This window comes from Opisthorchis viverrini (genome assembly GCF_000715545.1).
Source record: "Opisthorchis viverrini unplaced genomic scaffold opera_v5_39, whole genome shotgun sequence".
Taxonomy (NCBI): Eukaryota; Metazoa; Platyhelminthes; class Trematoda; order Opisthorchiida; family Opisthorchiidae; genus Opisthorchis; species Opisthorchis viverrini.
The window spans coordinates 282,890-297,897 of NW_008751696.1; the positions used below are offsets into that span (position 1 = coordinate 282,890).

At 42.7% G+C, this 15,008-nt stretch overlaps 2 protein-coding genes across 2 annotated transcripts in view; one reads left to right on the forward strand and one right to left on the reverse strand.

Moving 5' to 3' along the window:
- The window catches only part of T265_02957 (hypothetical protein), a gene marked incomplete at both ends in the record, with an annotated part of 34,690 nt that extends 21,428 nt beyond the window's left edge, over positions 1-13,262 (reverse strand). Inside the window, one exon of the mRNA XM_009167336.1 lies at positions 13,221-13,262. Coding sequence (XP_009165600.1) covers positions 13,221-13,262 — 42 coding nt within the window. The remainder of the gene's footprint in view (positions 1-13,220) is intronic.
- Positions 6,390-15,008, forward strand: part of T265_02959 (hypothetical protein) — a gene marked incomplete at both ends in the record, with an annotated part of 30,812 nt that continues 22,193 nt past the window's right edge. The window contains one exon of the mRNA XM_009167338.1: positions 6,390-7,880. Coding sequence (XP_009165602.1) covers positions 6,390-7,880 — 1,491 coding nt within the window. The remainder of the gene's footprint in view (positions 7,881-15,008) is intronic.

Genomic DNA, 15,008 nt, shown 5'->3' on the forward strand with positions numbered 1-15,008 from the left:
ATTAAAACTATCCTAAACGACAATAAGGGTACTACTCTGTTCTGTCACTTGTCACTGGATGTACCGGTGGATAACAGTCTTGTCTATGGACTAAATTCTCCAGCCAACCGTAGTTGGTAGATTGGGTGAGACTTCTCCTACCTATAACGCCCTATCTCTCCATACCCGTGGCTATTAAAACGTTAGACACGGACGTGCCGATTTGGGTGTTCAGCTACGCCAGTTGATGACTCACCGGGAAACCACTCGCATTGGACTCGTCTTCGTTTTTTTCAAAAAACGTGTTGGAATACAACGCGCTGAAGTGACGGATACACACGGTGTCTCTGGGGTATTCTTTCCTTAGTGGTTGTTTCCCTAAGGTAATCGACTAACCTATTCAAAAGGACCCCAGTATGATACTGGACACAACGTGAAAAGCTAGATGTAGACTCAGTCAGAGGTCGAATGTAGCACAGAATAACGCAGTTCATGATGCATCCGAGTAGCAGTATGCTGCTCGGGCATGATACACCACGGAATAATGCGACATTATGAAACTCAACCCACTAAATTTGTGACTGAAGGTTTTGTACATAGCACAAAACCACGGTCTAATTTACTAAATATACATGAATTTCCCGCCTAAGAAGCTATTTTGTTAGCTAAAATACCCAGAAACTGTTTATTCATTACTACACAGGTTTGATGACTCATTTCCTCGGTTCCCGTGGTAAACGTCTGCATCGATCCGACTTGGAATATTTCGAACGCGGTCAACTCTGATGGACCGACTGTCTGATGACATCGGTGAATCAGCGAACCGGCCATGGACAGCGAACTTCGGACAATTACACTGATCTATACAACATTAGATCAGCATCTCCGAGACACTATAGACTCAAAATTCTGCTCATATTGAGAGTAAAACGCTGAGTTTTAGCACATGTATCTCATGCTCAATAATAACTCATCCTAATTCTCGTAAAATCCTCGCAAGCTTGTTACTACTACGACCGTTTACTGTGAATCCAGTTAGAATGACTAACACCCCCCTAGATTTCTTTTTGGAAAGCAGTGTGAATGCACTCTCCCAGAAGTCAATGTACATCTGATACGACACAGAGTAGTTGGCTGTTCTTTGACCACGAGGATATGGAAGTCATTCAGTGAAACCCATCGTACTAAAGGAGTTTCATTTCATGTAAGAAAAAATAATGAAGGAAATTCGGAGATAGCAGTAGTGAGAGTACCAGTTTAGAAGCAATACATGTGAGTCAACACAGCGAGCCGCAACGGTTAGCAGCTGTTCACAAGCATTTCTCAAGCTCAGATCCACACTAGAAATTAGAAACGAAAATCTGTGGCACAGTGTAAGTGAAGATGAGATGTTTGTGTATCTGTGGACAGATGCACAAGCACCTAAACCTATTTCCTCATGATTATTTTTGGATATTAAATCCCACCTGTATGGGAACCCACTTAAGCTACCATTGGACTTCGTAGCCCCGTGCAGAGTACAATAAATTTATGGAAAATATGATCCATGTTTCGACAGGAATTTTTTTAGGCTAATCTCGTAGATCAGCAACTGGGGACAATGTTTGAATTACACTGATCTCTGTGCCTGATACAACCAACTCAGAAAAGTGGAAAAGAAACTTTCAATCAGTGTTTTAACCTCATTCCTCCAGCCCCATATGCAGAAAACTGCCATTGGGTTTGGAAAGCCCACACAATAACAAATGCAAGTTCCGTCATGTTCACCGGGCGCAACGGAGTTCTCTCTACTGCATGTTTTGGCTTATTTGTTTTGTTCTTCTCTAGGGCCGCATTCACCGGCGTCCTTGTTCGAACACGTTTGTTTAGGTATTTACTTGCGTCAAAGATGCGAGTCACGCAGGGTGCCAAAAAACTTTACTGCCATCCGGACCTATTTGGTCGATAGAAAGTCTACGTCATCCGATGGCAGAACAAACAGACAGATTGACCACCAAAGCCGTGATGCATTCGACTTGCCGAAAAAAGCTTCGGAAACCTTAATTCTATTTCAATTAAATCGTATGGATGTGAGACTCGGCCTATTCAAGTAGCGGAACTGTCTTCAGATGTTCGACAATGGTTGTCTCAGAACCATAGCTCGTGTGGGTTGGGGTCGGCGAATCTGTAATGAGGCGGTTAGAAAGCTCGCTTTCGGTTGTTCAACGGGTACTTCCATTGAAGAATGTGTCCAGCATCAGAAGCTGCGTTGGTTGGGACATGTGTTACATATGCCGAACCATCGTTTGTCGAAGCGAGTGCTGTTTTCTATGCCCAATTCAGAGTGGCGTAAACAGAGAGGTGGCCAAGCCTTGGCGTGGCAGAGTATGAAGGGGATCACGAAACGCTTGGGTGCTGTCGGTTCTACTCGCTTTCCAGGATGGGGACCGCGTGATCCTCTCTGTGCCTGGTTGGAGACACTACAAGATATGGCTGCCAACGGATATCAAAGGCGTTCTTGTTGTCAGTTTCTATCCAGATCGACTGAGTGAATGTCTAGAGGTGTAGGCACCTCAGAATGATTGTGGTAAACTGGCACTAAGTCCCTTCACTCCTTTCTTTACAACAAGGCTTTCAAATAAATCATGGTTGTATGGCAGTGAAGCATCGGTGTTGAACACTGACGTCATGTTGTCGATGATGATGATGATGATGATGATGATGATGATGATGATCATGATGATGATAATGATGATGATGATGATCAGTTTGCGCATAGACTGTAGTGGTTCGCATCACAAGATACGCCTATGTCGATACCGCCTGATTATTGCTTAATTTGGAAAAATTCTAGTGGAGAACAAAAGCATTCTAACTTCTTTTGACGGGAAACTACTTCCAAGGTTGCCGGCAACTCTGTGACATCCCACAACCGGTTTCGCCATTCTATGGGCTAAGCAGGTATGCGCAGCCCTATGTTTTATACTGCTATGGACAGCCTGAGTGTCTCACCTGGAATCATTATTTCAACAATTATTACGGTGAAATGACTTTTCTTAGGGAGGCGCCTGGTTCCGAAGAAGTGAAGCCGTGCTAATGGAGAGAAAGTTGAACAAAGCGTAACTCAGCCGAAATGATTCGTAGGTCCCTGGTGTCTAGTGTAATAATGGCTTGGTTACTGCCATTTAAGCTCCATTCAAATTGGATCACGTGCACAAGTTGCAATATTTACGTGGGAGATCGCCTATCCACTACGGGGAAAATAGCATTTTGCCAATGACCCGCAAGGTTCAGATGAGTGAACACCAACAGAAGGGATAAATTGACAGGGTTCGTGAAGTAGGCCGAAGAAGCCGTACTGAAGTAAGACCAATGGTCGATTTCTGAATTACCATTCGGCAAGCCCAACTGACAGTGACTGATTTTCAGCTCAGGTAATGAATCATTGATCAGGGGTAGATCTCCATTTTTGATACCATTTAGCGAGAAAAAACAAATTACTGGTTCAACGGGTGATGACCGAATGCTAAGAATATGTCCCACAGTTTTTGAACTGAAAATGAATGACGGATGCAAAAATGATGCTGAAGTAGTCATAGGAAGTTTAGCTGTCATCACATCAATTTATCCGAATCCAGTATGTTCTTTTGAAACGGACTGTATCATATTTTACCCTTTCCTCCATAATCAAATACAAGTGAGACAAATAATCAATCCTTAAAATGGAGACGTCAGGGTGCGAGAGCAACTTGTGTGTTCTGAACAGAAAATTTACAATTTTTTGCTTACCTTCATTAATTAAATTTGTTTGGCAATTTCCGTCTTGTGTAATAGGATACTGATGGCAGAGCTCAGACCTATGAAGACTGTGCATCTTGACGGACCCTTTTCTACCTGATTTATAACCATCATGATCAGCAAACTACAGCGAACACTATACAAATAGCACATTAAAACAAGCACTGGCAGCATCAGTTCCATTGGCGTTGTTAGGTTCTAACAATATAGTACTTTCGGTCGCGACAGTATGCTGCACCACACACATTACATTTGTAGATGTCTGGGGGTAGTTTCTTAATCCCGCCTTCTGATAACTCCTGATTCCGTTCGCTAAGCCTATGTCTGTCTTTTACGTTGCAGTATAGTAGCTTTGGACGAGGCATTTAAGGACATAGGAGACAACGTGAACCCTTGAGGCCAGTCTGTTTCCCCTTGAATTGCCGATTAGGTCGTCACGGGTGGCTTAGCTCACGTATAGTAAGACACATACAGAAACGTAGCCTATGTTATTTCATGACTACTTATAAGGTTACTTAAAAATCTGGACAGTCTACTACCGCTTTTGCTGTTCCTACGGGAATAGCTTTTGGAAGAGTTTCTTAATAAATCCTAAATTGAGGTAGGGCAGTGAAGTCAACTAAGCAGGCTAGTGCTGTGATGCTCACAGTTTACAGCTATTTCACTTGCGGTTTTTAACGCCGTATTTTCTTTTTGTAATACCATTGTCATCCAGTTTACACACTTAACCCATTTTTCGGTCGCGTTCGACCTTGTCACAAAAGCTCTTCAAGTGACGGCTCGGTGTCATCCTTTTGTTTACACCGTGGTAAATTCTTCATGTGGTTGCGATCAATCTGTGACCATCACAACAGACTGATTAGCATTCGTGAAGCCACAATGTGGCCAAGATTGTCTATGAATGACCGGGGTTCACATAGTTCTGTACCTATGTTCATCGGTGATGTTGTTCTGTTATTGGTGTATGAATTAATGCAATAATTGTATGAATACTGCGGGCGTAACTTATAGGAAGTTTTACATATCTAACACTAATCTTATTAGACGGGACATGGACTTCTGTAGGATTTGTAATAAAAGAATAAACAGTGATTCTAATCAAACTTTCTCGGCTCTTCTCCTTACTTCATGAAACGCTTGACTGCATTCTTTGGTAATATCTGCGGGTTTGTCTGACTGTCTGAATCCATTTCACGCAAGACTTCACACTTGTCTGTGGTACTGACCGGGCTTCGGTTAAGTTATCTTATAAATATACCGCAGCTGCCGGCAAGAATAGCTGTATTTTTCTTTCCCTACAACTGACGCATCGTGGAAGTCGTGGGCAGTTTTCTTCCTCCGATAAATAAAAAAAAACTGAAATGGACTCCTCGCGTTCATGAATTATTAATCGCTGCTGAACTTAGTCTAATAAGGTAGGTCAGAGGCATTTTCTCAGAATTCATGATGGGATCATAGCTCCAAAGTGGACAGAGTTTCAGACCCCGTAGCGAGTTGGTGGTTGAACCTAACCTGAGTAAATCAAAACTGATAGAATTCGCACAGTGACTTCCTAAGATCCTAAAAGAGAAATTTCCTTTGCCGTAAAGCTTAGATAGGCTCAGCTCTTGATCTAACACCACTGTGACTAGGACTCACAGAGTGGGTGACGATTGGTCATACTTGGCTTCGGTGTTTCTGAAGGTTTCAAAAGTGCTGTCCACAAATTCTAACAGCTACAGTGGTTTCGGCCACATCTAGTTAATCCCCTGCATCAATTATGTCTATAACACCCAATATGCGAAAAATCTACACTAATTTCGGAAACAAGAAACTGTATCTGTAAATAACGTGCAAATCAGTTCTGGATGAATTGGAATCAGTAACTGACCACACCGTATTAATGGGGCTACCGTTTACTTCACGGTATTTCATGCAGTGATTCCTTTACATTTTACTTGGCATGGAAAATCCCATATTTCCATTCGTTCTGTTAAAGCTCATTCGAACTAAATGTCAAATCCTTGTTTTCAGCTCCCCATAAGAGCTATGGAATTTTTTTTCACAATTCCCAGTCTGTACGGCACTTCCAATTTTACCATACCGACACAAAATCAGATTTTTAGTCTGTACTGTGTGACCAATCATGTGCCACGCCATCTAGATGGTCCCAATCAGAACTGAACCAAGGATATGCTCTTTTCGGTTATAAAGCTTGTCATGGTATCTAAACAATCAGTTACATATCCTCCACAAGGGCCGTGAACGAATCGGAGAAGATAACTTGCACAGCATTGCTTAGCGCAGTTTTCTGTGGCTTTATTGGAAAGGTAGGAACATCAACGCATTTTCTCCTTCATTGAAACGGCGAACTAGGATAGTGTTTAGGTGTTGACATTTTTAAAGGGGGAAATCGGTAAATTAACTTAGTTTAATGTCGTATTCACCAGGATGGCAGCGGTGTGGTGTCAGAAACAGCAAATCGGTCGCCCAGATGCTCAGTGATTGGCTGTTATGGCCTGCGAGACTCGAAATGGATTGGATGACTGTGTTCGTGCACTCATTGGTCAAATAAGGCACGTGCAGCACATACCACAAACGTTTCAAACAGGTGCGAAAAGAACCTTCACTCAGTACCTTGCGTGTGAGCCTCTATGTCTTGGTATTTCCACTTTTGGACTGTGTTTTCTTTATGTACCTCAAGCTATGTCAGCGCACTCTGGTATCCTAAGCATGACGTATCATCAAACTCCACGCCTTTTCGGCATTATTTTGATCCAACCTTTGAACACAAGCTAACCAACACCGTCAATCAGGCGATTCGAGATGAAACTGCTTCCGGTTTTCAGTGGACAAGCGTTACCAGTTTCCGGGAGGCATCAGATAATAAACATGGCTCTGTTGCATGGATTGTTTTTGGTGGATCAATACCAAATTTAAAAGTGCATGCAAATTCGCTGGCCAAGAGTGCAGTTGCCGTTGTTGGTTGTCAAATATCCGCTCAGGAAAACAGTCCTGTTGGCTTCAAGCTAGATAGTTGTTATCCAATTGAAGTGAGTAGAGTGTCGACGTCCAATGGCAAAGCAGGATTACTTGGTTTCAGTATAGTCAGTCTGGAGTTAAAATCCACTCGAAACACTGCTGTACTTGTCTATTGTGATCCGTTGTGGCGGCATGATAGGAAGCATCCGGGGGGTGGATGTCGTGTTAGGCTACGTCAAGATGGGGGGTGGGCTTCCCTGGCCAACGGCGAATTCGATGAATTTTTTCGGTTTTGCAGTTCGTTTAACCATTCAACTCCTTGCGGTGGGGGCTTTTCAGTGGACTTACTTGAGGTGGCCTCCGGTGGAAACAACCGTTTATCCAATACAAAAATGATCGTCGGTCTACCGTTTACCCAGCCCCATGGTGAAGCGCAGGTGATTGACAATGTCTTATTGCGCTTTCAAGGAGCCCCTTCAAATGACCTATCAAATGTGGATATACTTCGATCAGGAGAGCTACGTTTTGGTACTCAGGTTGTTTGGACGCCGACACAGGGTAACAGGATACCAGCAGAATCACCAAATTCCCGACCCAATGCGAACAAAACAACCACGGTAGACAATCAAGAGATACCGGAATGGTGGACCAGGGAAAATCTTGCACTTGTCAGTTCCCCTTCTAGCCAACCATGGCCCACCATTACAGCTTATCGGCATACTGGTTTCAGAGCTAGTGAAGTAGCTTTTCGAATCAGGCTAAGGACCAATGATACGTTGGACTTCTCCGGATTCGGACAAACTTTGGAAACAATCCGGGTCCCACTGAGCGGCCAAGACATCAGAGTTGATTATGCTATTGTCGTGGGCGCTCCCTTCAATTACCATCCGGTGAAAGGCCCAAACACCGGACGGGTCTACATCTTGTGTCCGAAACCAGGACTTGTCGAACAAGAAGTTGTGAGTTCAATGGAAGGCCCAGAAGGTCAGAGTTTCTTTGGCTATTCTTTGGCGAATTTGGGTGATGTGAATGGGGATGGAATTGATGATATTGTGGTTGGAGCTCCGGGAATTCAAGCGTCTTCATCTCAACCGTCTATCAATGGCAAGGTATACATTCATCGAGTGACTCCGCAATGTACTTTGGACCCGATAGCAGTGCAGGTATGTTACGGTTTTCGAGGTGTCCGTTGAAGCACATCTTCATCATTCGGATTTTTATACTGTATATCTGTATATCTTTGTATAGCACGTGTTGTCGTCTTTTTGAAGACTCTTAGCAGTCTGCCGACTGGTTATTGCTTATCTGCTTGATCTAGATAGAATAATCAGATGTGGTACACTTTTCTCCCAGGAGATCCCGTCAGTCCTTTTGTTAGGTACACTTGTCACCCGTTAGTTTTCTTCGGTAAGTGGGACCAAGAGGACTAAATCACATCGGGCCAAAACCATACTACATTTTCCAACGTCACTTACTGTTGTCCAGCTACGGGCGGAATTTCTTCCAAATTCGAACTTCATACTAATCTGTGTGGCAGTTGCTCCTTGAAAGTTCAGCGGCTGTTTTTGCAATACAATACTACTTTTGGAGCTTCTTTGGCAGGAAATTTTCGTTGCGGTGCAGTCATCTCGAAGTCCGAAAAAGTCCCGAATTTAGGCAAACAGGCTTTTTGGGGCGCAAAAAGTGACTGTGTTTGGAGTGTCTCACTGGATATTGCCCAAAATATACGGCCAGGTGGATGGTTTAACTGTTCAGGAATGACGATATACACCATTTTAATGTTCCAGTGACAGTTTAAATGTTGAAATTCGAGTTATCGCTTTAGTCTAGACCTTGAGTTAGCTCGAGAATTAAGATGGAATCTCCTAGCAGATTCGCCTCCGAATTTCTTACCGCCTCTCTCTGGGTTTTGGTTAGGCTGTATTATAGGGTCTTTCATGCTTGCTCAGAGTGAATAGGAGACAAACATCGAAAGTTCCAAACTGAGGAGCACTGCTCCGTTGTTTCATCCTTAGTTGTACTCCTTAACCGCGCGCAACTCATGAACCTCTCCGGGGGATTCGAATTTACAAACTCCTAACTGACCGTTCGTGTTCGAAAGGTTCCGTTTTCAACTACTAACCAAGAGATTGAAAATTCCTCGAATGTGCACTGCAGATGATCTTCAATAAGGATGAAGTGGCGGTACTTACATTACGAAATCTTCATTGAAATATGCGCAAATCTTCTTACGTTACCAACAAGCCCAAAATGACTGAAAACTAACAAATCTTCTATCATGCGGGATAACCCAGTGTGGTGAAAACTATTTGATTTCTGTCAACCAGGTTTGTTTTAGTACAATACATCCATCCTAATACGAGTGAGACAGTTTCTATCGTTCTCTGAAATCAACAAGGAGACCTACCTGGTCCGTCGGTGACCAGTTCCTGAAAATTATTGTTGCTGCTTGTGTTTGAATGCCTGTTCAGTTGTGTTTACTTAAGCGCAGATTTGCTCTGTTCAGTCAGCATTTGTTTTTGCGACAATTCTTTCAAGTACCGTTTATTCTACCAACCAACACTGCCAGTGGCTGGAGTGACTTCCGGGTCTGGTTACGTTTGCTTGCCAGCGTAAAATAAAACTATGAATCCTGAGCAGTCTGACACCAACACGCTCTACAAAACCAAATCATTGATGATGGTAACTTGGAGCCATGTTTAATTGCTCCTGTTTCGATGTTATCNTTCACAGGCAAACGTTTTAATTCCACTTTGACCCGTATTTGCTCCTCGAACTGTATCCAAATATATCGGATAGTTAGGCCAGCATGGTATCTCAGACTCACTTGATACCGAGTAGCCTCAAAGTGAAGTGGCTTTTAATTTTCGCTAAACTTTACATCATTTCTGAACTGAAGAGGACTGCCATATAGGAGTTCAGTATGCTCACACTATTCATTTTCCTGACAGAAATACGTTCAGCACACATATCCGGCATCGCCGGACTAGGAAAAACGTGGTAAAACTACTAAGAAAGCTCTTTCTTCATTTGGTGCTCGTGTGCATGAAAATGGTTCCAAGGCAGCAGCGCCAGTACTTATACGGTTGTGTTACGTTACCGATGAGGTCTAATGCATCTCTCGGCATTTTTAATGCAATACCCCCCCATAGACTGACGAGCTGTGACGGAAAACGGTCGTTTTAGATTTTCCGCAATTCACTGTGCTGTATCAACAGAATTCATTAATTCAGAATAATGATGACGTTTAACGCATATCAGTTTCGTCGCCTGGACAGTGCACACGTCAAGTGGTTGATATGTTTGCCAGTAAAACACCAGTTTGGGATCACTGAACAAAACATCAGGATTGACTACGCTGTTGTCCAGCAAGGACAGAATACTACTGTCTTCGATATCATTTTTATTAAGAGAGGGCTTTGGCTAGATAGTGGAAATGTTTCTAGTCAGCTAAACCTTCTCATCAGATGTATATTTGATTCTTATTTCGGTGCAGTTTTGATTTCCAACCACAAACCGTATCAACTTATCACCCTCTGAGTTACACAGAATACATGGTCACTGTTACTCTCGAATGTTCATCTCATTGACCTCTTTTCAATAAGAGACTGCTTCGAAGTACACAGTCGAACAACTTCGTTCCTTACTATTTGAGAGTGCTCTTTGGACAGTGTTCTTCAAATTTTCCACAGCATGCAAATACCCATTTCCACTTTGGCTAACTATCTCAATACCGACAGCCTGTTTCGTTTTCTTTTGAAGACCGAACGACCAGCTATTGTCTTCCGTGGATTCTGTGTATCGGTAAAAATTCTGAATCCTGGGTCATTGAGTCTGATACCCGTATACTGTTGCAGCGTGCATCACATCTCATTCAGATCTCCGTAGACGCATCGCGATAGGTGCAATTTTTTCTCTTCTTTTGAAACCCCTTCTATCCATCAACTATCTACTACGTCTCTTTGCTTCGACGCGCTTTGCAACTCTGTGTCGTTTGCGTTGGAAATGTAACTTGCCTCGACTTTCTGTTTCAGTGTCAGATAGGATTTGCGGTCGCGACCTGGCGTGACTAGAGTTGAGACAAACGGGAAAGTATTTGCAGATAGCTAGCCAGTTAATTTACATTTTGATGCCCCTTGTTATTGTTGAGCCGTATCATCTGGACAAAATAAGACGGGTGGATACATGTATCCTAGGGTCACAGGCATATTTGTTCTTCCCGTAAAACTGACCCCAAACTATATCAAGTTACACGGTGGATAAACCGAATGCTCGATTCAGTTCAGCCTTCTTGGGTTATTTATCATCCGTCCTTGCCTAAAGGAATTGTCACGTATATAAGCGGTAAACAGACCTACCAAACCGTTGTACAGTGGTGATGGTTCTTGTAGAGAGAGGTTGGGCTCAGAAATGGGGTAAAGAAATAGTCGCTGTGAGAATTAGGACAGCAACCCTACAGCTGAGTTTCGCAGAAAGTCATATTATCGGAGATGGTTGCTAGAGAAAAGAAGAATGATCGCTTCAGAGAAGGAACACTGTATTTTTTTTTCAAACCACGTAAATGACTGTTCATTGCAGACACAGACAAGTGAGGAATTCGAAAGATACCTAGCTGTACTTCGTCAACTTTAAGAAGTCTACATCTGGAAAATTGCACTCTTAGTGGAAAATATACGTTCGCAAACGCACTTCAATAGAAAAAAACGGATGAATTTTGTAGACGTGTTCATTTTGTGAAATATCTATGAAGTAGAAAGACGAACCTGATGTTTACCATTTGACAAGATTCACATGAAACCCATTTCGGAAAGCTGAAAAATTAAATATTCTTCGATTGTGGATGATTCTGAAGTGGATGAAAATTCCTTTCATTAGGAGGGGGACTCTCTTCTAATGGTCCCTAGTTCTACAATAAATGTAACTGTACTTTTAACACTGCCCCAACAACAGTTTATTGTAACAAGAGAATGGTAACGAAAAGTGAGTACACTGCTGTCCGTATTGTTTATTTTCTTGTGCGCAATCGGCAAACCACTCACAAGGAGATCACAGATAAGTCTCCGAAGTTTCCAAAAATAAAATATTGTATGCGTGTGCGTCATTCTAGGTCTCACTTTCCTATGTAGGGCGTCAATGGCGTAGTCGTCAGTCATATAGAGTGATTAGTAGTCATTCTGGGAAATGCGACCTTGAAACGATGCACACAAACAATTTCATCACCATGAACCCCACTCGATCCATGTTCAACTGGCCAGGTCTGCGTCTTGCTTGTGGATCCTTGGTTCAATTTGGTTGTAACAAGCGATTGTGTTAAATCGAAAGCACGAGAACCGTATTGTGTGATGATTTGGGTGGTGGGGTGTTCAGTCAATAAACTGACTGGTGACCAAGGGCCCGAAATCCTCTCTCCTCAGGGTGATCTAACTACTCCGTCACTCATCCACCTAACATTCCGATGATCAAGACAGGCATTCACACACCATTAGTTAAACCAACGCCGACAAACCAACACGTATTCAACATGCGATGGCTCATGGTTTCAGAGGATATAATATACATGCTCCCGGTGCAGCAAAATAAGGAGGGTGTGTACGCAGAGGACAACTCTCAACCTGGTTGGGTTGGTTGTTCTTCCCCTAACGTCTTTCTTCAAGGAAAGCTACTTTTGTGGTCGGATGACATCAGTCTTGGAAGCATCACATCTCCGAGAACAGTATCTCCTCCTTCTGCATGTGAAAAAGTGATTCTTTATCTAAACCGTATTGGACGTATTCCCAGCTTATCAGCGGGTCTGTAACTGTGAATGCTAACGAACACACAGACACTCCTTTTGTCGATGAGTCATGATAACTGCCGCTAGTCTTTTGGGCAACGAGCTCTGTTTGTTTCATCATATGCTAGCCCTTTACCCAACAAGAAGTGTTTTATAACCGACTGTCCAAACCAGGAAGAGGGTATATCTTATTGGAAGGCATACAGTAATACGGAATGTGTAGGCAGTTTCTGTATGGTTGGTTTAGATGATCATGTTTACCATCGCCTGGAGAAGCCAAGACGTACGGTCACCAATCGATGTCAATTGCTTTCACAATAACAGGTTCAAACCAGTTTTCAAGAGTGAACGATGGAGACAATTCAGAATGTCTGTGGAATGCTAGAACAAAGATGTGCCCCTACTGTTTTGTTTTTATTCGCTTGCGGCATAGGTTTCATAGGATATCATGTATCGATACATGCTAGTAAAGCACCAGTGTTCAATCCAGCTGCATTCTGTCCATGATGAGACCAAACAAGTCCGAACATGTGTCGCGACTCCATGGAAATGGGTACCGCGACTGGTATGGCCCCTGTCCAAACGCTGTGTGTGCATTTTCCACTCCCTATTTCCCTCCTGTCACCACAGTGACTTGCCATTTTGTTAAAGACCTCATCAAGTCCGCATCAACAGTAAATCTTGCGGTCTCTACACTTCATCAACGCTAGACTTTCCGTCAACTACCTACCGCTATCTGTTCATAGTTGATTGGCTTCGGCTGTGGAGGCATGGGTGATGAGTCACTATCAGCAAAATTTTTCTCTGCTTTGCCACGTGCTACGGTCAATTTTAGAGGAGCATTTTTTTAATTTATTTCTTGTTCAGTTACTCTGATCAAGAGATACTCAGAGGGCGATCGTATCGCTAGACTGAAGAGTCCTTACTAATGGTCAAATGGCTGAAAAAAGAATAAATAAATAAATAAACAAATAAACTGCTTCCTAGTAGGCCCGACTACGGCTTCACTCTTGAGTAATTTTTTGATAAATTAACATTCTTCGGATCTCCCGACCCCTTCGCCAGTTAATGTCACTCAAATTACAATAACGGCTATAGAAACTGTTGGCACGTTTTTACCAGTGAACCTGATCACCTCTTCAAAGGAAAACCAAATCCCTTCACTACTCGATTCCTGACGGGTAGGGATGTTAACGCACTTTTTCGAATGTTTAGTAACGTGTTTACCACATACCTTTCTGCCTCCTAAGAGAGATGTCGTTTCTCTTATCGGACATTGCCCTGTTCCCCCTCAGCCTTGATCCGAGAAGAGGATCTTACTGATAAACAAATATTTTAAGACGTTTTCCAGATTCCAAAGTGATGAGAACCGCAAATTTTGACCCCCCTTTTTCGCCTGGACCTACTGGCGGATACCCATTGAGAAGTTATGATCAAGTTTGAGCAAAATTTGGAATACATATCAGCTGCTCATAATACTCTCCTTTCTGGATGAATCTATCGACTCGATGGCTTAGAAAGTCTCCACATTAAAGGTATATTTGCTACAGACCAGTATTAGATTCAATAGCAGGTGAAAAATATCACCTGACCTACATTTTGAATAAGCCAATGATGTTGCGACGGTCCTAGAGGATCTCCTTCTATTTCGGTAGTGTTTTGTAAAACCTGACATTACTCGTGAATCAGTCCATCTAAGAAGACAAAGATTCGTAGCTACAATTGATGAGTACACAAACCCCTTAAAGTTCACCATAGTATGTTATGAATTAGACTGAAGTTCCCGTATCAAAGTCAAGAATTCAGAACTAACATAACCCAAACATTTCCACTGCAATCTAGATAATAGTAAGAACAAAGATACTTGTTACTTTTCTTTCGGTAGTCCTGAAGAGAAGATGTGCAGCAGACGGATGCTCATATTCACTAGGGTACTGTGCATGAGGTATGACGATGATAATAAGCACACAGAGTTACACTTGCCTGCATTTGGAGAAAGTTTCCCACTTGACTTCTATTGTGAATATTGATGTAACAGTAGATTAAACCCATGTTGTTCCTAGTGACACTTCAACACTTCGGCCCATCACCTAGTTACCTTGTAGGCGAAGATCACGGGTGACTTGAACGAATTCCTTCAACAAGCCATATGTTTCTCTGTCCCAACACTCCCCGTCCAGGAATTCTCCAGTAGTCTACAGGGTGAGAATACATGCTACTCATAAGTAGCACAAAATCAAGACAACGTATGTTGTGATACCTGATCTCATGTTTCTCGTGTTTTGAATCCCCGGCGAAGTGTACGTAAATTATCATCTTGGCTACAGGAAAGCTTCCACTGCGTTGCGTCATCTGTTGTTACAATATTCGTTAGAAGACCGGATTCATGAGCATCGATAAAGTGTGCTCGTCAACGCCTTTGGGAAAACTCTTAGTATAGGCCACGGCTTTGTGCCTAATTACACTTATTCCATGTCCTTATATGGCCCTAATACCAAGACCACTGTCAAGTATGGCG